At 52.1% G+C, this 24,486-nt stretch overlaps 1 protein-coding gene and 1 non-coding gene across 6 annotated transcripts; one reads left to right on the forward strand and one right to left on the reverse strand.

The window, feature by feature from the left end:
* Positions 1–2,398: 2,398 nt before the first annotated feature.
* On the forward strand, positions 2,399–24,285 carry TOP3B (DNA topoisomerase III beta). 5 transcript variants are annotated; one of them, XM_030336395.1, is made up of 19 exons: positions 2,399–2,468; positions 7,174–7,363; positions 7,438–7,526; positions 8,534–8,665; positions 10,188–10,294; positions 10,881–10,955; positions 12,349–12,545; positions 13,047–13,203; positions 13,976–14,089; positions 15,529–15,619; positions 17,100–17,254; positions 17,378–17,483; positions 18,213–18,359; positions 18,505–18,678; positions 19,890–20,018; positions 20,781–20,930; positions 21,545–21,645; positions 22,486–22,687; positions 23,728–24,285. In XM_030336395.1, the coding sequence occupies exons 4-19, from the start codon at positions 8,539–8,541 to the stop codon at positions 24,207–24,209; spliced, it is 2,514 nt and encodes an 837-aa protein (XP_030192255.1). In that variant the 5' UTR covers positions 2,399–2,468; positions 7,174–7,363; positions 7,438–7,526; positions 8,534–8,538; the 3' UTR covers positions 24,210–24,285. The 5 variants fall into 5 exon arrangements, with proteins under 5 accessions (XP_030192255.1, XP_030192251.1, XP_030192256.1 ...); XM_030336392.2 differs by lacking the exon at positions 7,438–7,526 and adding an exon at positions 4,173–4,297 and having other exon boundaries at positions 2,423–2,468; XM_030336391.1 differs by lacking the exon at positions 7,438–7,526.
* TRNAK-CUU lies at positions 6,855–6,927 on the reverse strand. The gene has a single exon. It is a non-coding gene; the product is annotated as a tRNA-Lys (tRNA).
* Positions 24,286–24,486: the final 201 nt, after the last annotated feature.

A 24,486-nucleotide genomic window follows, 5' to 3' on the forward strand; every position in this document is an offset into this window, starting at 1 on the left:
CTTGAAAGCTGGCTCTGCCATTTACACCTGTGTGACCTATTTCTTCATGTGTAAAATAAGAATAGTGATATCAATAATTGTTATTAATAATTGTCTTATTAATAGCAATGAGAATGAAATGCACTAATAATAGAAAACTGTCTGGAACAGAATAAGCACTGAGTGGGTGTTAACTATTAACAACATTATTGAAACCGTGGCTCAGCCTGATGTGACCAACAAAGGCAAATGAAAAATGAAAATTTCTTACTGTTTACAGCTCATTGACACATCCTTGAGACAGGCAGAGTGACCTTCTTCTGGGAGCTCAGCTGCCTCGATGGTGACACTTTGCTAAGGGCAAAAGGCAATCTTAGGTTAACATTATCCTGAACCCCAGGATCTTGTAAGTCTACTTTAACATATAAACATTTCTTTAGGGGGGGCCTGGGTGGCTCAGTTGGTTGAGCGTCCAACTTCAACTCGGGTCATGGTCTCACAGTTTGTGAGTTTGAGCCCCATGTTGGGCTCTGTGCTGACAGCTCAGAGACTGGAGCCTGCTTGGGATTCTGTGTCTCCCTCTCTCTCTCTGTCCCTCCACTGTTTGTGCTCAGTCTCTCTCTCTCTCGAAAATAAAATAAAACATTTAATAATAATAATAATAATAAATAAACCTGAACCAAAAATTCCTTTGGAAACTTCCTTATCTCACCCCCACCCCCAAGATATATGTTGACAATCAAATTCCAAGTTTATGACCCACTGATATACATCTAAAGGGTCTCATGCCTGAGTTTTTACTAAACAGTAATAAATGACCTTTTTCTAACAGCAGCTAACCCCTCAAGGTCCTGGAAAACTTGCTTCCAAAATTCCTTAGAGACTAAACACTATCCCTAACCCCCTCCCAACCTGAAGGTATACAATCAGTCACCAGCCACAACCCCAGGGCAGCACGTTCTGCCCACGGGTCCTGTCCCTGTGCTTTAATAAAATCCCCTTCTTTTGCACGAAAGACGTCTTAAGAATTCTTTCTTGGCCGTCAGTTTGGGACTCCCATCACTCCAAAACCCCATCAAGCCTATAACCAAGGAGAGAGAAGAGAGATCCGGGAATTCTCAGGTATCCCATCCACCACTACCAGGCACCTGTGTAGTAAGGAAGGAAGATCAAAGGGTTCCTCTCTGAATATGGGTCATTTGTCAACCTGAGGGTCCACAGGAAGGCCTGACCTGCAGTTTCCTGGGAGATCTGAGGGAAGGCTGCAAGGCTCTCCAGGTCGAGGGGCGAGGGGGCGGGGGTGGGGGGAGGCAGCTGACTATTCAGCGCCCCCTGCTGGCCTCAGGTCTTACCTCCTGGTGGGCGAATGAACCCAAATTGGATTAAAACAGCAGAGGGGCTCAGGTGTTGCCTCTCTGCCAACTGGCCACATTCCTTAGATCCAATTTTAGTACTGACTGCTATAACAGTATGGAGAACAGACCTTAGGGTGCAGGGTGGAGTCCAGGGAGATGGAGCTTGGATCAGGATGGTGGCAGTGGAAGGTGGGAGGATTGATTGGATCTCAAACATATTTTGAAGACGGGGATGGCAGGAGAGAAATCCAGGATGCTTTCAAGGCACTGGGCTTGAGCAAGCAGGAAGATGCCATTTTGGAGATGGAGACCCTGCCAAAGAGTGGGTTTGGAATCAGGAGTTCTCTTTTGAAAATGAATCTCACTGTGCCTTTTAAATTTTGGCACTTCCCAAACTTAATTTGACCATAAAACTTTTCTTTTTCCAGAGCATCTATCAGGACTAGTATTCCAATAAAGGCAGGTTGGGGAAAGTGTCTGCGGGGTGCAAGGGAAATGTGTATATGCTATTATTTAAAAGATATTTTAAAATAAGGTCATGAAAATTATTTTAAGTCTTCCATAATCCTAATGCTTTAACACACAAAAAAACTGCTTTTATTGCCCAATTCATCTTGCAGATATATTTTACACAGTGCATTCGTTCGTTCCACAAAGGTGCATAGCATCGAAAGAAGCCTGCTATACACACATCTGCAGTTTTAATTATTTTAATTATCAACAGCATATATATTTTCATGCTTATCCGGTTTTCATAATCATTATAACAACTGTCATTTTTGCATCGCAATAGCGGAGAAGAATAAGGTGGAGGATTTGGGGAGGCCTCCGGGAGGGGTCAGGATGGAGGCTTGGGGATACCCCCCCCCAAGGACCGCTGCGAGGAGGGATCTGGGTGGGAGGGTTTGGGGACCCCAACCGACCGCGGCGAGCAAGGGCTGGCTGGAGACCATGCTCCCGGAACGTGGGAGCCACGGAACTCTCGGACGCCGACGTGCGCGCACCGGAATTCAGACGAAGGTACGCCAGCAGCGGCCGGACCCGGAAGTAAAGGTTGCCGAGTTCCCCGCATCGCCCCCTCCCCCCCCACCCGAGCGAAAGCTGAAGCGGGAGCTGAGGCGGAAGCCGCGGCGGGTGAGCGGTGGGCGGCGCGGGGAAGCGGGAAGCGCCGGCCTTTTGGGGGCACGTTTCCCGAATGCTGGCCGGGCGCCCAGGGATCCCAAGCCCGGGGCTTGGAAGAGGACCTCCTTGCATTCTCGCCGCCTCTTTCCCGCCCCGGAGCTTGCATTGGCGGTTCCGGGAGGTGATGATCGGCCAGCGCTTAGTCCGGTGCCTGGAAGGAATAGGCGCTGCAGTTAATACTCTCGTTCGTCAACCTGGTCCGCGGTTCTTTTAAGTGGGGTCTGTTGTCTGAATCTGTTGTCACGAGTAGGGAAACTGAGGTTCAGGGAGGCCGTGCAGAGGTCGGGGCCAAGTCAGGGCACGCTCCACTCGCCGCTACCTGGGCCCTGGCTCAGTCGTGAGGGCAACCGGGTGTTTCTCTGAGGTGTTGATGGAGATGAGGGAAGGTCCTTTTGTGAACAAAACAGCTAGAATCCGGAGGCACTAATTTCTTACAGGTAAAAAAGAAGACTGTAACCTAATCTTGCCTCTAAAGATTTGTGTTTAAGCACAAAGCCTTAGGGAACAGGACGTGGAGAAGTCAGCCCGACGTGGGCTTGATGGCCACTTAGCCCTGGGTTCCCCAGAGCCTTGGCAAAGGTCACCTGGCACTAGTTTGGATTGTTCTGAACCTCCGTTTAATCATGGTTTAAAAATTACAAAACCAGCTTTGTCAAGCTGTTGCAAGATTAAACAAAGTAGCAGTTTGTAGCAATTGTTTGCCTCCAAAGGAGGAGTCTTCTTTCCCTCTTTTCCTGACTCCATGGGTATTGGGTTAAATTGCTAAGGTGGGAAATCCTAGGGCTCTGCATGCTGTTTGGACCCCTGCGAGGCCTCCACTCCCAAGCCAAGTTCACTTGTTTATAAGACTGACAGAAAGGACCTTATTATGTACAGCGTCTCCCAAAGGACACATACCATTGGTGGTATTGCTGTTGATAGTTGACAGGGTAGTAACAGGCTAACCCTGCGTATTTGCTGTCAACACTGCCTTAGCACTTGCTGATCTCCCCTTTTGAAATAAGAGAACGAACTTTAGGCTCAGCTTTACCAGAAAACAAGACCAAACCCGATACACGACATAGGTTACGGAAAGAACCTGGTTTTGGCCATTGATCACAGGCTTTCAGTTCCTACAAGGCTATACAATTTCCCTTTTTAAAAATGTACATTTAAGGTTTTTTAAAAAAGCAAAAACTTAAGTGAATAATAATGTTGGTAAAGCAAAAAGGTTAAGATGGTATATGACACAACAATGGCATAATGAAGGTTGCAAACCATTGCTTTCAGCTATTACTGACTTCCCTTTTGAAATCTGAGTGTGCCTTAATGGAAAAATAAGTCCCAAATAATCACAGAAAATTAATCACAGTTAAAACTGGAGAATGCTTTTAAGAGGTGAACCCTGGTGCCATTTAAAAAAAAAAAAGGTACCCGGCTGGAAGTAAGGAAGCATGAGTTTCAGCCCCAATTCAAATTTCCCAGGTAACCTTTGGAAAATCCCTTTCTCTGAGTCTTAGTTTGTTCTTCCTTGAGACGGTTGTACCAGATCATCACCAAGGTCCCTTTCCCAGGATTCTGTGATTCTGAATCCTTAAAGGAAGTCATATTTTTTCCACAAAGTACTCATGCAGAACTGAAATATAAACTGTTGAACTAGAACGTGTGTTTCTTTAGAGCCACTACTACCAAAGACCAACACGTATTAGTGGGGAGTAACAACTAGTCTGTCCTGTGGACGGGTGACCAGAAATCAGAACAGATGCTGACGGCCCTTTGTTGGCTAGCCGTGGATGAATGAGGTAATCCCTTTGAAGATGCTAGGGTGAAACATTTTTCTCTAAAGTGATCTTTTTTTTTTTTAAGTTTTTATTTATTTATTTATTTTGAGAGAGAGAGCATGAGCAGGGGAGAGGCAAAGACAGAGGGAGAGAGAGAATCCCAAGCAGGCTCTGTGCTGACAGTGAGATCTCACGAACCATGAGATCATGTGAGCAGAGATCAAGACTCAGATGCTTACCCAACTGAGCCACCCAGGTGCCCTCTCTCTAAAGGGATCTTTAGAGAAGAATCTGTTAATTATTTACTGAAAAGGTATTTAGGATCCTTAGATGTGAAGAGGAATAGTAGAAATATGAAACTTCTAGAAACTGACACCATAGGAAAAAAGAACAGTGACAAGTGCTTGTAATACTCATACAGATTTAAAGTCCGTTTTTAAAACTTAGACATCTAAGGGGCGCCTGGGTGGCTCAGGTGGTTAAGCCTCTGACTTCAGCTCTGGTTATGATCTTGCAATTCGTGAGTTCAGGCCCCGGGTCAGGCTCTGTGCTGACAGCTCAGAGCCTGGAGCCTGCTTTGGATTCTGTGTCCCCCTCTCTCTCTGCCCCTCCCCTGCTTGCATTCTGTCTCTCTCTCTCTCTCTCAAAAATAAACATTGAAAATTTTTCAAAAAAACAATAAAACTAAAATTAAAAAATGAATTTCTAAAATTTAGACATCTAAAAGTATTTTTATTATTCACTTTGCAGGTAAAATTATTGTTTCATACATGCAGCCATTTATTCAATCAGTATTTGCTTAGTGTCTACTACTTACTGTTAGAGTAAACAGTAAACATTTTATCTCTAATTTGCCGTGATGGGTGTTGCTGGCCCTCCTACTACAAAGAGCTAATTTCCTCATTATATTAACAGTTCCTAAAAATAAGAAAACAGCAATCCAGCTAGGGTGAAAAAGGATAAAAAATATGAATAGACCATTCACAGGAAAGGAAATCAAATGATTTTAAACGTGAAGAGGTGTGCTTCTGAGCTTCTGAAATCCTTAGGTATCTTTCATACCAAAATTGTTTTCTTCTAGTATTTTTCTAGTTTCATCTTTTTGCTTAAATTTCTGCTAGATCTAGACTATGTTTTGGTGGAAATTATAAAGTAGAAGTCTTGCTTTAATTTTCCTCCCAGAAGGTGGCTCAGTTGTCTCAGTAGAAGACACGTTTTGGTGTTTTGTTTTTTTTAATACAGTGCCATACTTGTCAATGTCAAGGCCATATCTATAACGATCAAAAAGACAGGGGCACCTGGGTGGCTCAGTCAGTTAAGCATTCGACTCTTGATTTTGGTTCGGGTCATGATCTCACAGTTGGTAAGTTCAAGCCCCACGTTGGGCTCTGAGCTGACAGGATGGAGCCTGCTTGGGATTCTCTCCCTCCCTGCCCCTCCCCTGTGCGCGCATGTGCTCCTCTCTCTCTCTCTCTCTCAAAATAAGTAAATAAGCTTAAAAAAAAAGACAGAAAGGGCCCATGTTTCTTTTATTTAGCCAGCAGGTATTAGATGTCCTGTATCAGTCATGGAACTAGCTATTACAGTTGCCAGCAGTGATCTAGACCTCAGGCTGCTCCTGTGCTGGTGGGGAGATGAGGCAGTAACTAACTGTGGCACAGTGCACAGTCCATTGTAATGGACTGGGGACAGCAGGAAATGACTCATACTGTCATGGGTGTTAGAAGAGCTCTTTAGAGTTAGCACTAGAGCCCAGCCGTTACGCGGCCAGGCTGCATTCTCCAGCCTTGGTAGTACATTCCAAGCAAGGGAACAGAGGCTTAAGAATATGTTTTTCTTCGATCTCGCGGTCCGTGAGTTCGAGCCCTGCGTCAGGCTCTGGGCTGATGGCTCGGAGCCTGGAGCCTGTTTCCGATTCTGTGTCTCCCTCTCTCTCTGCCCCTCCCCCGTTCATGCTCTGTCTCTCTCTGTCCCAAAAATAAAAATAAACGTTGAAAAAAAAAATATTTAAAAAAAGAATATGTTTTTCTTTAGACAGTGGTGTCCAATTTAATTGGCCAAAAGCATGGTCTGCAATGCTAGAGGTTGTGTGGGGCAGGCAGGAAGGTAGATTGGAGCCCATTGCAAGGGGCTATTAAGTTCTGGGGACTGGATTCCCTGGCCAGTGGATCTCAGGCCCAGCGCCCAGCTGTGGATCAGAAAGACCTGAAGAATGTGGCCTGGGCATCTGCATTTTATAAAATGTCCCAGGGCATCCTGATGCTCAGCTGAGGTGGAGGTGCTGCCCTCAGCCCTGAGGAGTAAACAGAACCATGGCCTGGGAGGAGGGCCATCTGCCCTATTCCAGCCCATCAGCCCAGGTCCAAAGGCCCCGAAGCCTTCGTAGCATGGATCTGGGGACAAGACAGACCTGAGGTCATGGAGCCATGTCACTGTCTCCCAAAGGAACCTAAATCCCCAAGGTCATCTCCGAGCCAATTCCATTGCCCTGATTTGTTTAGTGTCTTCAAGTTTCCCTAACTTCTTTTTCTTACCTCAGGTTTCTTTTTGCTTATTTATTTGTTTTTTAATTAAACTATGCCCAACACGGGGCTCGAACTCATGACCTCGAGATCAAGAGTCACATGCTCTACCAACTGAGCCAGCCAGGCACCCCTGTGTTTTGGTTGTTGTTGTTGTTGTTGTTTTTAAGTAGGTTTTGTGCCCAGCGCAGAGCCCAACGACCTTGACTTATGACCCTGAGATCAAGACCTGAGCTGAGACCAAGAGTCAGGCACTTGACCGACTGAGCCACCCAGGCACCCCTGTTTTTTGTTTTTTAAAGTGAATTTCCTTCTTAGGGGTATAGATTCCATTAGAAGCATTATTATTTTCTACGTGTCTTTTCTTCTCTTCAGGAGTCAGCGCTGACAGCAGTGTTGAGCCAAAAAGAAGAGCAGAGCAATTTCTGAACTTCATTGCCATCTCTCTGAAACTGGAGTGGGAAGGGCCAAAGCCCTTGGCAGCTTTAAGACAAGATGAGGACCGTGCTCATGGTTGCAGAAAAGCCATCCTTGGCCCAGTCTATTGCTAAAATCCTCTCTCGAGGTAGGGAAGACCAACGCGGTGGGGGGGAGGGGGGGGTGGAATCTATGAGCGTGGTCATTTCTTTCTTTTTCCAGCTCTCTGGAGTTGACTTGGTTCAAGATAGCAAGTGCTAACGAGGCACCTTGGTATCAGTCACTGGGGGATGCATTTACTGCCGCATCCGGTATGAGCCAGGGCTGGGACTCCAAAAAGGTACAGGCACACTTCACAGCATAACACCAGGCAGGCTGCTGTCAAAGTACTGTGCCTCTCATGTTGTTGGTCATAAACAGCAACCAGCCCTGGTAACTTACCCAGAAAGAGAATTCATCGGAAGGAAGAAGACAGAGCCAAGACCCCACCCTAGTCTAAATTTGACCCCAGTCTGAGACCCCAGTCTAAGTCTGAGGCCATGCCGCGAACGTCGTCACCACAGGACCCTTGCCACTGGACCCTCAACCCATGACTGCTACAGCTGCAGCCTGTGTGCTTATGTCACTCAAGAGTAGCCACTAGGCTGACCCTTGGCTGCGGTCCTCCTGAGACACCAGGACACTAAGAAAGGGAACATGTGTTCCTTACCCTAACTCTGGCCACTGGGATAGTTGGTGGGGTGCTACTTCCCCTCCCATCTCTGAATTCCCTCCAGAAAGGAAGGGTGTTTGCATGCTGGGTACCCAGAAATGGCAGATGTCCACCATGACCTCCCCTTGGCTAGGACAGTGGGCTAGCATCCCTCCAGAAGGGAGGGGAGAGCTGAGACATGCCCACTTCCCAGAGGCTAAGAAAGGTCAGCCAAGGGGCTGTCCGGGGGGAGCATGAGAATATCGTGGAATTTGATAATGAGGTCCCTGGATACCTTTGAGTAAAGTTTGAAAGAAATGAGGCTGAAATGCAGAGAAAGGGCCCAAGAGTGTCTGCTCTTAAGAGTGTTCAGAGAGGGTGCTCCTGGCCTTCAGAGACACAGGGCTCTGCATTGAGAGCACACCATACTGGTTGGTCAGCAGCGGTGTTTTCCGTGAGATCCATGACCTCTCAGCAGTCCGTTACCCGCAGTGGCCCAGAGAACATCATCACTGACCAGTCTGGGGAAGGGGTACTCTGGCCCTCCGAGAGGCAACACCAGGGCCTGGGGCCTCCACAGCAGTTGTGGCTTGCTGGAGCAGCCGTCACTGCACTTCTGCCCTGTAGGAAACATGTCCTCACGCAAAGGGCTGAACGGAACATGCTCAGTGCACGAGTACACAGGGACTTTCGCTGGCCAGCCCGTCCGCTTCAAGATGACATCTGTCTGTGGTCATGTGATGACCTTGGATTTCCTGGGTAAGCCCCCCATGCCCCTGCTCACCCTCCACCCTGCTAAGGGAAGCCCTGCGAAGTGCTCCCCTGGGTTTTTTTGGAGCCAGGGGAGGGCTCCAGGCAAGGAGTTTGTGCAGAACCCGTGAGTCCTAAGGCCAGCAGATTGTGGAGGGTTGACACAGGGTCTCTGGGTGACATGCCCAGAACCCTGGCTTTGGAGCTCAGTGCCCCTGGGTCCCCATCCCAGAGGCACCCCTTAGTCACTGCACACCCTATGCTCCTTCCTGTGCTTCCTGGAGGCAGAGAATGCCCACCTTAGGGGGCCTGGCCTCTGCAGGCATTTGGGAGGTGGTTCCTGCTGAGTGTGACTATTGTCCAGTGGTCATTCAGTGGCTGTCATTGTCATCCTTGTATCATTGTTGTGTCACCTTGGAAGAGCCAGCATTAGTACCCAACAGAGCTAGGTGCAGGGCCCTGTGGTTGACAAAGAGTCGGCTGGGACTGGGGCTTCTACAAGTTTCTGTTCCACAGATGTGAAGTGGGTCTTACAACAGTGCCATCCACTTCCCAGGATTGTTTGAGGACTAAGTGTGACAGTGAAGGTAAAGAGCCTAGCACACAGCAAGGTCTCCTTCCTATTGCTCAGTGACAACAATGACATCAATTCAGTTGTGTCGCCAAGCATTTGGACTGAGTTTTATCACCAGCTGGCAGTTGGGGAGCTAGGATTTAAACTTGACTTGAGGCACCTGGGTGGCTCAGTCAGTTAAGCGTCTGACCGGCTCAGGTCTTGATCTGTGGTTCATGAGTTTGAGCCACACATCAGGCTCTGTGCTGACACCTCAGAGCCTGGAGCCTGCTTGAGATTCTCCCTCTCGCTCACTCGCTCTCTCTCTCTCTCTCTCTCTCTCTCTGACCCTCCCCTGCTCATACTCTGTCTCTTTCTCAAAAGTAAATAAAAACATATAAAAAAAATTTTAACTTGACTCTATCTGACCCTATTCTCCCAGGCTACACAAAATGGAGACTAAAAGAAAGCTGGAGGGCTAAGCATGCAAGCACTGAGCCCTGAATAGAGAAGTAGGTGGATGTACCAGATAAGAGGCCCAAAAGATTGATTCCCCACAGGGATCACCTGAGCACCTGTCAGTGCCAGGTAGGGGGAGAGTTACAAAAATTCAGGCTGGAAGAGAAGACAGAGGTATGAGTGGTATAGTTCAGTGGTCTAGCAAAGTGAGCCAGCCCAGGAATGGCACTTCCAGCCACAGGGCCTGTGCTGAAGTGAGGTTGGAGTAGCAGCAGCCCGGCCCAGTGGTAGCTCCTGTGGGTGGCCAAGGTGTGGTGTCACCTCAGCAGCCTAGGGGAACGAAGGCCCAGCGCTGCCTCCAATTGTGGGATTGCCCTGGGTAAAGTGTTCTCCAAGCCTCCTTTTCCCCGTTTTTGAGGTGAGACCACCACCATCCTCCTGAGGTTATGACGATTGGAGAGGTCAAGCCCTGTGAGCCAGGAAGTGTGATTCAGATGTCACTGTGGCTGTGGTTTGTAGGAAAGTACAACAAGTGGGACAAGGTGGACCCTGCAGAGCTGTTCAGCCAAGCCCCAACAGAGAAGAAGGAAGCTAACCCCAAGCTGAACATGGTGAAGTTCCTGCAGGTGTGTGGGGCATGCAAGAGCACAGGCACCGGCGGGGGGGGGGGGGGGGGCCCCCCCTGCACTGCAGGAGGCCTCCTGAATCCTTCCCCCTTTTTTGAACCTGGCGGCCTTTGCTGGATGCCTGGGCTGGCCTTGCAACCCTTTCTGAGAGCGCCCCCTGCTGGCCCTCCTGGACAGCCCTGTCACTCAGCCCTGGGGAGCAGAAATTCTGTTTTTTAGATCGTTTGGCACTGGTGGTGGTTTTTCTAATTTTAAAACAAATGCATACACATGGAAAATATTAAAAAGTAGAAGGAAGAACAAATCATGATCCCACTAAGACAACCACTATTAACATTGAGTCTTATTGCAGCCCTTTTTCAGTGCAGCATTGCATTAATGACTTTTTGTGCCCAAAAAACTAAGTTCTAAGCTAAGTTCTATAAGTGGCTAAGGCAGCCTAAGTGCAGCCAGCTCCTCTGCTCAGCCTGGGTCCCACTCGGCACTGGCCCTCCTACTTGGGGCTCAGGGGCCAGGCGGGAGCACCATGGGTGGGCATTGAAGGGCTGGGCTGTGGAGGTGCCAGTCGCTGCGTGCTATGTGGCAGGTGGAAGGCAAAGGCTGCGACTACATCGTGCTGTGGCTGGACTGTGACAAGGAAGGGGAGAACATCTGCTTTGAGGTAAGAGGGGTGCCCACTGAGGTCCTCACTGCCAACCTTCCCACCGACCTCACTCGCAGTCATCCCGTTCTGGGGCTGCAGTGGGGAATCAGCCATGTCGCCTTAGAAATAGCCTTTTTTCCTCCTCTATTTTGAAAATTCCATAGACACTTTCAAATGCATGGACTCTACCAAGGGTGAAGGAGTGTTACTTCCCCTGCTGGGGCTCACTGTGAGAGCAAACAGAAAGGGCAGAATTTTCTGGGTGGATGGGAGTTTCCCAATCAAGCTGCCTCAAGGAGAGGGTTGGTTTCCAGCATCCTGGCCACTGGGCACCTTTCAGGGACCTTTGGCCAAGGCTGGTTGACACTCAGCAACATTCCTCACTCCTTTTCTCACCTCCAGCCTTCACTGTCCTCTCCCCACCCAAGATACCCTCCCACCTCCTGTCTCCACCCTCCCTGCAGGGAAGCAGGTGCCTGCCTCATCTATGGCTGTGGTGCCCCCACGCTGGTCCTGGCTGGAGGTGTCCCCTAGTGAGGCTCACCCTCCTGCCTCTGTGTCCCCAGCTCTCACCTGGTGCCTGGCACACCCTGGGGCTCAGGAAATGCTTCCCGCATGGCAGAGGGTGCTCAGGGCACCCCAAGTTCCAGCGCAGCACCCTCAGGAAACACGCTATGTCCCTTCCCAGACACTCCTCTCCTGGCCCCTCCCCTGCAGGGCTGCTCCTCCCCTGGGGGGCCTTTGCATCGAGGAGTGGAAGCTCACCAGGCTCTCTCCCCTTAGAAACAAAGGCACCTCTTCCCTGTAAAGAAGCTGCATGGCCAGGCTCCAGTGTGACTCCCCTCCCACAGCACAGCCTTCTTAGTGAGTCTGGCTCCAAGCCCCTGCTGTGCTTTAGCCCTAAGAGGGCCACCGCCCCCACCCCGCCATTCTTAAGCCCCATACCATGGGGGTCCCCTGCGCCCTTACCCCTCCTGTCGTTTGCCTTTTCCACCTCATATCTGTTTTCCTTCCCTGGCTTTTCTCCAGTCTCTTAAAAGTTCCACCTACCCCTCCTGGCACTCTGCCCTCTAGAAAGAAGGGAAGTGGGTCAAGTGGGATGGACTTGGTGACTGAGCTCCCTTGCACCCATGGCAATAGCATTTGCTGGTTGGGCGGGGATGAGAGCAGAGGATGAGAGAAAGGGTGGTAGTAAAAAGGGGGATGTTTGAACAGATTTGTCAGTGGGTGGAAGAGCAGCCATGTAGCAGGAGTTCTGTGGAGAGACTGAGACTTCTGGACAGGGAAGGAGACAGAGGAGGGTCTGGCAGGAGTCACACACATTGAGGGTCAGCCCCGGGCCTCACAGGCAAAATGTGGAGCAGGACGTAAAGACCTCAGTGGTGGGTTACAGCTGGGCTGCCTCCCCCAGGTACTGGATGCCGTGCTGCCCATCATGAATCCAACCCACGGTGGTGAAAAGACGGTGTTCCGGGCCAGATTCAGCTCCATCACGGACACGGACATCTGCGCCGCCATGGCCCGCCTGGGCGAGCCCGACCATAACGAGGCGCTGTCAGTGGATGCCCGGCAGGAGCTGGACCTGCGCATCGGCTGCGCGTTCACCAGGTGCTGGCTGCCCTCCCTTTAGCCAGAGCCCCTGTCTTTCTGGTCCCTGTTTGCCACCCCAGGACCTGGTTAGCACTAGGCCAACATCCACATTCTAAAACCCCTGAAGAACTGTCTGTCTAGCTGATGACACCACACAGGCCACTACTTGATAAGCAGAGTGTTTGTCTACACTGTGTGGGTCTTCAGGAGAGGGTGGAGGGGATAGAATATAGTAGAAGGGCTTCCCAGACCTGGGATGGGTGGAACCTCTGCTCTTCTCTCTTGCATTTTGTGTCACGTGTGCACACACATGATTCCTCTCTGCCTGCACACACCCTTCCCAGCCCCCATGCTGAGCATGACCTCACCCTGTCCCCTGTCTTCTGAGCAGGGAAGCCACCTTGGTCCCCTCCCTGCACTCACTAGTAGCCCCATGCTGGATTCACATGGGTGGTTAACAATGGTGTCTGGAGTGAATACATAACCGGAATATCTTTCTCTGCCCCCTCCTCCTTATAGGTTTCAGACTAAATACTTCCAGGGAAAATATGGCAATCTAGACAGCTCCCTTATCTCCTTTGGACCATGTCAAACCCCTACCCTGGGCTTCTGTGTGGAGAGACACGATAAAATCCAGTCCTTCAAACCAGAGACCTACTGGGTGCTACAGGCCAAGGTTTGATTTCCTTTCCCTATGCACACTGGGTCTTTCCAGGTTTGGGCTGTGGACTCAGAGTTTTCCACCATCATCATAGCCATGCAAGGGCCTGAGGCCAAGGGCACAGAGGAGAGAGGCTAGAGAGTGGTCTGCGGGGTGTCCAGGGAAGAGACCCCAGCCTTCATAGAGAGGCAGGATAAGGTTAGGCCTGGATGCATTGAATTTGGGTAAGCAGGAATGAACTCCACTTTGGCAGTGTGGGGCAGGGTCACCCCTAGGGCCATCAGCTGTGATGGTCAGGTCCAAGGACTGGACTGAGGGCTATAGGCCACTGACTTTCAAATTTTTTAAAGTCTTAGAACCCTTTCTCCAAATAAAATTCTCCATGTGAGCTTCTTATAAGGTTTAAAACATAATACAGAGCTGGTCTGGTTGACGTAGGACTAGGGGCCCATGGACCAACTGCACCTCGTGGGCAGGGATGGCATTCAAGGCAGAGTTTCTAACACTCCTTAAGGACACAGCCTTGACTTTCGGCTCCCCTCCCACCTGCCTGGTCTCGGGGCAGAAGCCTGGAGTCAGAGCAGTCTTCCCTTGGGATGGGGCTGGGTCTCAGCCTACATATCTGTACACCTGCACACCTGTACAGGTATGACTGTGAGATCTTAGGGCTGGGATCATTTTGCTCCCAGGCAAGGACCAGCTTCATCTCTCTTGATTTTCACTCCTGGCAGTGGGCTTACCTGGATTTTTTCTCTCTTGTTTTGTCCTTTTATACTTTTTCCTCCAGGTTAATGCCGATAAAGACAGATCTCTTCTTTTGGACTGGGACCGAGTGCGAGTGTTTGACCGGGAAATCGCACAGATGTTTTTAAACATGACAAAGCTGGAGAAGGAAGCCCAGGTGGGCCTGCCCCACCCACATCTGTCACGTTTGCTCTGGCTGGGAGTAGACCTTGGAAGCCTCTGGCCGGAAGAGTAGCTTGTGGCCTAGGGTCCCATCTTTCTGTCCCTCTTTAAAACACAGACATCTTTTGGAAAGAAGAAAGGTTACAGAACTGCTTGCAGTAACCAGTGTGCCACATACCTACCCTGTTCCGGGCACCGCCCCATGCCCATTTCACACAGATGTCCCCTTTCTGTGATCTCTAAATGCTAACAACTCTGGAGGGACCTGTGTGCACATCAGTGAACCTGCCCAAGGTCACACAGCTAACATGGGATCCCAACCTCAGTCAGCTTTCATGGCCTTTATGGTGCTGTGTTTCCTACTCAGGGTTTTTATGAATTTGAGGGACATGTGCTTGACCTTTAGGAAAAGGGTGACACCACCTGGCAAGGGGCTGCCTACCTGGGATAGAAGTAGTTCTGCCACCATTACAGAGGTCCACAGCAGTAACAGCTACCAGAGTCATGGAGGCACAGCCTGGCCTCCTTCAATCACCTTCTCTTGTCCTTTTCCAGCCTTCCTTGGGTGCTCTCTGCTCACCCATGCAGTTGACTCAGGCTTCTAGAACTTCCTCCAAAGCTGCCTCATGCTTTTATCCTTGACCATGTTCCTCAAGAGACTCACTGCCATCATCTCCAGATCTCGACCCTAGTGATCCCAAGCCTCCACGGAAGCATGTACCCATTTTGTCCCAAATTAACCCCCCACATTGGTCTGTCTGGAATTCAGAAGGCACTGCCTTGGCCATGTCTCCATGGGATTGGGAGAGATGAGGCATTGGAGTTGAGTTTGGATTGTTTTTGTCCCAGGCAAGACAGAGTCCTCTTTTCTAACAACTGTTCTGCCCAGAGTTGGAAGCTGCCTAGTATTTTATCTAAACTGCCTCACGTTTATAAACGTTTCAAATGGTCACCAACATTTGAAAGTCACGAGATTTCGCATGAAAGTCCTGATTTGCAGCTTTTGCTGATGAACTGGAAGATGTAGCAATACTGGTAGGCCCTGGTGGAAGCACTCAGGTGCAGTGAGGGCAGCTGACTGCCCCTGAGACGGGCCTGCACTCCGTGGTCTGCTCCAGCCCTCACCTGCCATCCCCATGGCCTGGCTGCCACTGGCTCCCGTAGGAGTTTGAATTTGCAGCCCTTTCTCTTGGCTCTTCCCCGTTTCTCCAAGTTTTCTCTTTCCCTAGAAAGTTCTCTTGGAAAGAATTTTCTTTCTTTTTCCCTTCCTTGGCCTAAATAAATATTCAAGTCTTGAGACCACTGTGATAAGTGAAATTGAGAAGCAGGGAGACCAAATGAACGAAACCAGACCCTTTGCCCATACCTCCTGATTCTCTATTATGGCCTCTTTTCCCCACTACCCCAAATCCCGGAATCTGTTCTGTCTTCTAGGTGGAAGCCACAAGCCGGAAAGAGAAGGCCAAGCAGAGGCCCCTTGCCCTGAACACTGTGGAGATGCTGCGAGTAGCTAGCTCTTCTCTGGGTACGTAGGGGCATTCCTCTAAAGCCCCCGAAGGGCTTGGAGCAGGCATGCGGTGAGCCATTCAGCCCTGGTGCAATGCCTGGGCTTCCAGGGTGATGCTGACTCTCATGCTCCCTTCATGCGCACTTGTGCTGAGTGCCCCCTCCCCCTCCCCCCCCACACCCCCGCTGTGTGCACCTGTGCTGAGTGCCTCATGCTCACCTATGTCAAGCCACAGCTCACCTGCAGTGTCATTCGAGGCTTAGTGGGAATCTATGCCTCGTGCAGATTTCATTTCCAGAGTGGAAATAAGTAATAACAAACTGACAAACACGAGAGAGGATTCCATTTTGGATGATTATCGGTTAATATGCAACAGCCCCTTTGGACTTATGTGGGGAAAATAGACCATATTATTGAACATCCATGCAGCTGCTGCCAGGGCCAAACACATGGCAGGCCATGGTCAGAGACCACCTATAGGGCAGGCCTGTGTGTCACTGGCACAGTGGAGTCCCCTCAGAGGCATTAGACGATGGAATTCCAGCCCTGGACCCAAACTCTGGTCCAGTGTCAGCTTGGCTACTTTCTTTCTTGTCCTGGAGCCTTGGTTTTCTCACAAGAAAACAGCAGCCATTGTGACCATCTCTCAGGGCTGATTGTTCTAAAAGGATTAAATTATTGTAATGGTGTATTATAACAGCAACAGTGGTAATGACTGCCACTACCCAAGAGAGATGTCCTGACTTTAGCACCCCAGAGTAGCTTCCCTGGTGTAGGGAGAGAGGCCAGGGGTGGGAGGTTAATGCCCCAGGCTAATGTCCTGCAGGGGCCAGTGTGACCAGTGTTGATGTAATGTCTCTGAGCCTTGTTGCCCCAGGAGGAAGAAGGGGTTTTGACTGGAAAGTTGGCTGTCTCTGACAGCTGTTGGCCTCAAGGCACTGGTGCCTCTGCAGCCTGGGGAAACCTTGGCCAGTGTCCTCAGAACAGCACCTTCAGGGATCCTCGGAGGGCAGTGATGACATTGAGTGGCTAATAGCTGAGTGGCAGCCTCTGCTGCCCTCCCTCAGTAGTCCTGGAGTGCCACGAGGACAGAAACACCCACGGAGCTCAGAACAGGGGGTGTGTGCTAATTCTGCAGTCATAGTGGGACATCAGCAGATGCTGAGGCACAGTTGTACTCCATGGCCAGAATGTGAGAGAGCAGCACTTTGCAGGCCACATTTAATCAGCATAGCCACTAGTGTTATGAGGGTGACACTGTGGAGCATCCCTGTCCTGGGCCCACCTTTACAGGTTCAGGACCTCGGCCTCAGGTAAAGCTGTATGGGCACAGTGGCCTGGCCAGCAGCTCTGTGCTCTAGCTGTGCCCACTCAGAACCACCTCCACCTGCCAGGAGGCCCTGGCCGCCTTTGATGGGGAGGCTGAGTGCCCAGGCCCATTAGCAGGGACCTGGCCATCCCCAACATTCTGGCCCACTGAGCCTCCCATCCCTCACAGGCATGGGGCCACAACATGCCATGCAGACTGCCGAGCGGCTCTACACGCAAGGCTACATCAGCTACCCGCGGACTGAGACCACCCACTACCCTGAGAACTTTGACCTGAAGGGCCCTCTGCGGCAGCAGGCCAACCACCCCTACTGGGCCGACACGGTGAGCAGAGCCACCGCACACCCGTGTTCCCAGGCACTTTGGCCAAACCCAGAACTAGTGCTGGCTCCTCCCTGTGGGAAGTCAGCTATGCCCAGACTCACTGCTTTGTTTTTTCTCCCTCAGGTAAAGCGGTTGTTAACAGAAGGTATCAACCGCCCACGGAAAGGCCATGATGCTGGTGACCATCCCCCCATTACCCCCATGAGGTCTGCCACAGAGGCTGAATTAGGTATCAGTCACTCCCCCCAACACTCACACACTCACTCAAACACACACACCAAGTTTCTGGGTGGGAAGCTATAGTCATGTGGCACCTTAGGACAGTGTCGGGCCCCGTTGGCAGTGTGGGGGCTCCCTCCCCCACCTGCCCCCAGCTGTGGCACAGAGGGTCACCTGAAGGTTGTGTTCTGTTACCATGGGGCAAGACAGAAGAGAAGTGGTGGCAGCAGGTGTGGGGTGGTATGCCTGAGTGCAAGTGCAGGTGGCTGCTCGTAGGAGGCAGGAGGGTGAGGCAGATGGGCAAGGAGGGGACAGGACGGGACCAAGACAGGGAGTGCTGGGGCCCAACCACTGGGTGTGCCTCCTGCTTCCCACCCGACCAAGGCAGTGTGGGGGCCTGTGTACTGGGAGGAGGCAGGGAAAGGGAGAACCGTGCAGGTAGAGACAGGAGCCACTGTGCACCACCCAAGCTTGCAGTCACCAACTAAGAACATACCAGGCCCTGAAGAGCAGTCCCACCTGGAAGCAGAGGTCGGAGCTGTAACTGTGTAGGAACCACCACAGCACAGGATACTCACTTTCCCTTCCTGCGCACTTCCTACTCCTCTCTCCAGCTTCAGTGCAGGCCAGCCCTGCCATTCTGTGCTGATGGCCAGGGCCCTGCCGCCTGAATGAGAGTGCTGGGGGGTCTTTAGAGCCAGAGCTTCTGGACAGTAACCAACTTCCTTGCCTGCTGCAGGCAGTGAGGCGTGGCGGCTCTATGAGTACATCACCAGACATTTCATTGCCACAGTTAGCTACGACTGCAAGTACCTCCAGAGCACCATTTCCTTCCGTATTGGTCCTGAGCACTTCACCTGCACAGGGAAGACCGTCATCTCTCCAGGTAAAACTGCAGGGCCAGACTGGCTCCTCCCTCACCTCCACAGACAGACGGAACATTCTCCATTGAACCTGGGGAGGGAGGCCCAGGGTCTTGGGCCTGGGCTGCCTGGGACGGGACCCTAAGTGGCAGCACCCTCTCCCTCCAGGCTTCACGGAGATCATGCCCTGGCAGAGTGTGCCTCTGGAGGAGAGCCTGCCCACCTGCCAGAGGGGCGACACTTTTGCTGTGAGTGAAATAAAGATGCTGGAGAAGCAGACGAACCCACCCGACTACCTGACAGAGGCCGAGCTCATCACACTCATGGAGAAGCACGGCATTGGTGGGTGCACCCACCCTCCTGCCCACCCAGGCCCCGGGCCTGAGGGTTTCCATCCCAGGAGCAGGTCCAGACCTGCTCAGTGACTCTTCCGTGCCCAGCACCTAGTAACTGCAGCCCAAGGTGTGGCCAGCTCCCCAGGCAATGTTCACTCTAATGGGAACTGCCTGTTGTTTGATGTGCTGCACCAGCTGACCCAGCTCTGGAGGGCCAGAACAACCCAGGGTGCTGTGCCTGAGTCTTGTTCTGTCACTAACAGTTGTGACAGGTGACTGTCAGGGAACGTCTCACCTGGGTTTGGTGACAGTGGTGTGTGGGTGCTGCTCCCCCAGCATCCTCTGTCCTTCCCCATTGACAAGACATCCATGGCTCCCTGCAGCCACATACTGGACAGCAGCCCAGATCCCATAACCAAAATGAGCCCGTGTAAAGGGCTCCTGTGACCTTCTGAACAAGACAGCGGCCCTGGGCAGCCCTGTTAACCGGGAGCCCCCAGGGCTGTGTGAAAAGGAACTGGCAAGGGCTGCCACTCCGGCAGTGGCAAGAATGCAGTGGGCACAGCGGGGAGCATACTGGGGCTCAGATCCTAATCCCAGCATTGTCCTTCCAGTGCGGTACCTCAATGGCCTCCATAGCCTCTAAGCACCATCTGAGGAGGCTCCTCAGCACGGGGGAGCAGTAAAGGCAGCATCTGGCAGCGCCAGGTGACCCTGAAGTCTCTAGGGGAGGTGCCATCCTGGAAACTAATCACAAGGGACCTGGGAGCTGGAAAGTGGGCAGTTCTGAGCAGGTTTCAGAGGGGACGATTTGGCAGAGAGCATGGGAGTTCCTCCGTGTTCAGGGGTCTTGAGCCCTGTTTCTAGAAGGGGTAGATGTCTCAGAATTGAGGCAGGGAGAGGTCAAGGAGGTCGCATTTACCAAATGTGAGGGGCAGGCAGACTGAGCTCCCACGACCTTGGCAGAATTCCTTAACCTCCATGAGCCTCTGTTGTTTGTAGAGGGGAATTAAGCGCCCGGCGCTGGGAGGGCCATTTTTGGATTCACAAGACCATTCTCAAAACGCATGGTGTGGTGTCCAGCACAGTGCTAGCCAAAAACAGAGGTGAGGGGGCTGAGAACCAGGGTCCCCATGGTGAGTGGGAGCAAAGGTGGAGCCTACGGTCTGATGGGGAGCCTGCTATGGAACACTTGGTATGTGTTGCTATGTGTTTCAGGGACAGACGCCAGCATCCCCGTGCACATCAACAACATCTGCCAGCGCAACTACGTCACTGTGGAGAGCGGGCGCCGACTCAAACCCACCAACCTTGGCATCGTCCTGGTGCATGGCTACTACAAGATTGGTGAGTCCGTGGGGCACCTGGGTGGCTCAGTCGGTTGAGTGTCAGACTTCAGCTCAGGTCATGATCTCACGGTTCCCATGTCGGACTCTATGCTGACAGCTCAGAGCCTGGAGCCTGCTTCTTCTCTCTGCCCCTACCCTGCTTATACTGTCTCTCTCTCTCTCTCTCTCTCTCTCTCTCTCAAAAATGAATAAACATTCAAAAAACTTTTAAAAAAGAAAAGAGATTGATGAGTCTGGCTGGCTGTTGCTCCCTGACTTTGGCCTGGGCTGCAGCTCTGCATTCATCAGCCCCCAGCCTCTGACAGGCCATGGCCCTGTGGCAGGTCAACTCCCACTGGAACAGTGCTACATTGTCACCCCCCCCCCCCCCCCCCGCCCAGCCCCGGACATGCTCCAGCAGGGTCTCTATGTGGTGGATGGATGAATGGACAAGTGCAAAGGATCCAAGAGAGGAGGCTCGAAGGGCTTTTCCCCACAGACCAGCTCCGGATGGGGTCTGGGTCCTCCTTGCAGAGCTCTTTGCTCTGTCCCAGAGAGGTTCCAAGGGTCTTAGGGGAGATGGCAGGGCACAGACCTGGCCTGAGGACTTCCAGGAACTGTGACACAGTCTTGGAGACAGGATGCCCCTGGCCACTCGACACTGGATTTTCCGGGTAGGAGATCAGGAAAGGCGTGGGACCATAGGACTGCAGCCTGAGCTGGTGGGGGCAGCCACAGCTTCCCAGTGCGAGTGCTCACAGCAGCACTCCCCTACTTGCAGATGCAGAGCTGGTGCTCCCCACCATCCGCAGTGCAGTCGAGAAGCAGCTGAACCTGATCGCCCAGGGCAAAGCTGACTACCGCCAAGTCCTGGGCCACACCCTGGATGTCTTCAAGAGGAAGTTCCACTACTTCGTGGACTCCATCGCTGGTGAGCCCACCTCTTCCCTACCCCTGTGCCAGAGGCCCCTGGGCCAGGGCTGCCCCAGCCTTGTGGGACCAGTGTCCAGATTTGGGCTCCGGGCTCCGGGGCTCCTTTGGGAGGACAGGGCAATAACATCTCATTGCTGGACCATCGTTGGGGTTAAAGAGCGGGCTTTTTTTTAATAGTATTTTTTAATAAGTTGTGTTTTAATAAGATATTTTTTAAGTTATTTTTGAGAGAGAAAGCACGAGCAGGGGAGGGGCAGAGAGACAGGGAGAAAGAATCCTAAGCTGGTTCCACATTGTCAGCGCAGAGCCCGACGCAGGGCTCAAAACCACAAACTATTGAGATCATGACCTGAGCCGAAACCAAGAGCTGGACACTTAACCGAGTGAGTCACTCAGTTGACCCAAGAGCACGCATCTTAACACCACACACGAGGCACCCAGCTCATGTGAGACATGAGGCCGCAGCCCTGCTGTTCCTGTTACCCTAGCACCCTCAGGGATAGAGACGCATTTACTCAGATGCTTGCTGTGGCCTCCCCCTCCGTGCACGTGTCTGAGGCGGGCTGCCGGAGGCTAGGAGGATGTGACTCTTCCTGCGCTGCTTGCTTTCAGGCATGGACGAACTGATGGAGGTGTCTTTTTCACCCCTGGCAGCCACGGGCAAGCCCCTCTCCCGCTGTGGGAAGTGCCACCGGTTCATGAAGTACATTCAGGTAAATGAGGGTGAAGGGCTGTGACCACCCCATCTGGCCTACAGCACCCTTGTGTACAGACCTGGGCAAGTCCTGTCACCTTTGTAGACCTCTGCCTTATCCTTAGTCATAAAGAAATCATTGTTCTGGCTGCCACACAAGAATGAGAGGCCTACTGCAGCCTTGCCAACAGACACCCAGTTTCCCCTTGACCCCAGGAACATGTGAGCTGTGGGGGCTCTTAAACACATTGTCCATTTTTTCCTAACAACACATTATTTGCTATCCTGGGCATTAATACACATGCAGGGGTTCTAGAACTACCTTTCTCCATGCCTGGAGCAGGTGTCCTGAGACTCATGGCTATGGATCCTTGCCTGAGAGGTCCTTGCCTGGCAACATGCTACACATTATGCATTATGTATTGTGTTACATGTTATAAGTTACACATTATATACATATTCCGTGTGTTACACATTATGCATTGTGTGTTATGGGTTACATATTATGTATTACATATTGCGCATATATTACTACGTATGTCTCTGTTGTGTACATAAGTATACATATGTATTATGTGTTATGCATACATAATACATAAGTAATATGTAAACATAATGTATTCTACGTGTGTGACATACGTAACACATTATGTATTTTGTATACACGTTAGATTTTCTGTGTGTATCATATATTATGTACTACATACACATTACAGTGCTGCATATTCTGTCTTATGTATCATGTTATATACCTTATATACTACATGTCACCTGTTACTTCTGTATTAGGAGAGTGAGGGCAGGCCAGAGAGCAGGGTGGCCTCAGTGACCCTGAGCCTCTTCCCTGGTGTTTCTGCAGGCCAAGCCCAGCCGCCTGCACTGCTCCCACTGTGACGAGACCTACACCCTCCCCCAGAATGGCACCATCAAGCTCTACAAGGAGCTCCGGTGCCCACTGGATGACTTCGAGCTGGTCCTGTGGTCCTCAGGCTCTAGGGGCAAGAGCTACCCACTGTGCCCCTATTGCGCCAATCACCCGCCCTTCCGAGACATGAAGAAAGGTGAGTGCCCCGTCTCTTGGCCTCAATCGCTGCCTCCCAAGACAGGCTGCCCCATCCCCCCTGGGTGTCTGTGGTGCCTGTCTAGCCCCTGCCCTGCCCCCACGCTATGGCTGGACTCACCGGCTCAGGTACAGGAGACCTGAGGTGTACTTGGGCACTGCTGAGGCGGAGCCAGCCAGTCTGCCACTCTCTGTCCTGGTCATAATTGAGAGGGCAACTGTAATCCACTCACTCGGGATCTGGGCAGTAGGCATGCCGTGCCCTCTCCTGGGCTAGGTTGAGTTGAGTGATACAGCAGGTTGGGGGGCCCCACCTGGCAAGGGGTGCACCCTCAGTCAGCGTCTACCTCCGTTCTCTATCCTCACAGTCATTACTGGGGAAAGGAGACACATGTGCATGGGTAGGGGTGGGTAGTGGGAGGCACCAACAGCACTGAGCCAAGAGTCTAGAGGAGGTACAGGGCCCAGCGTGTTCACCCCATGCTACAGACAGGAATGAGGTACAGCAAGAGGCATCTACCCATGTTCATCAAGGGGTCTAGGGAACCCTCAGGGGTTTCAATTCACCCTTCCTGACTCAAGCCTCACCTGTGAGGCAGGGACAGCCTGCATTTGGGCTACTAGGGTTACTGAGGCCCTTCCCTGCCCTCCAGCATCTTTCAGGGCAGCCAGTGGCTCCGTGTGACCCAGCAGCACAGGAGCCACATGGAGCTGATGGGAATTGGCTGTGGAAGCAAAGTGAAGAGGGGGAATGGACCTGGCCGGAGGCCACCGGGAAGGCCTTCTGGAAATGATGGGGGGAGGGGGAGTGACACTCACAGGTTGAGGAGGTTTTAGATAAGCAGAGAAGCAGGGGCAAGGGCAGTGGGGGAATCCAGACCCAGGGTGATCAAGGAACACTTTTTGCTGGGACGACAGATCTGGACCATGAGGCCCTAGGGGAAGACCCTCTGGGAGGTGGCAGCAGGGGGGGTGGGGGGGGGGGGGACACAGCACAGGGTGGGGGTTGGTGTGCATCATGGGCTGCCCCCTCCCCACCAGGCATGGGCTGCAACGAGTGCACACACCCCACCTGCCAGCACTCGCTTAGCATGCTGGGCATCGGCCAATGCGTGGAATGCGAGAGCGGCGTGCTGGTGCTGGACCCCACCTCAGGCCCCAAGTGGAAGGTGGCCTGCAACAAGTGCAATGTGGTGGCGCACTGCTTCGAGAACGCCTACCGCGTGCGGGTGTCCGCCGACACCTGCAGCACCTGTGAGGCTGCCCTGCTGGCTGTGGACTTCAACAAGGCCAAGTCCCCGCTCCCAGGCGACGAGACACAGCACACGGGCTGCGTCTTCTGCGACCCCATCTTCCAAGAGCTAGTGGAGCTGAAGCACGCAGCCTCCTGCCACCCCATGCACCGTGGCGGGCCAGGAAGGAGGCAGGGCCGGGGGCGGGCCCGGGGCCGTCGGCCCACAGTGAAGCCCAGTGCCAGGCGGCCAAAGGACAAGATGTCAGCCCTGGCTGCCTACTTTGTATGACAGCCCCGCCATCCCTTGCCAGGCTCACACAGTTGCCCTTGGGGCCACAGAAATCATTAAAACGTATTTTGCCTTCTCCAGAGCAAGCAGCTCAGGACCTTTCCCTGGTATCAGAGGGTTATGGCGTCCTCACTGCGCTTCCTGGTCTCCCCGCCCCTCCTCTCCCTTCTGCACACACCACGGTGGTGCCTGTAGGGAGGCCACCAAGTGTGGAAAGGGGGATCAAGCTCAGCCTGAGGCTCACGTCATAATTCAGTATGTGTAACAGACAGCAAGG

Source organism: Lynx canadensis, chromosome D3, assembly GCF_007474595.2.
Source record: "Lynx canadensis isolate LIC74 chromosome D3, mLynCan4.pri.v2, whole genome shotgun sequence".
Classification (NCBI taxonomy): Eukaryota; Metazoa; Chordata; class Mammalia; order Carnivora; family Felidae; genus Lynx; species Lynx canadensis.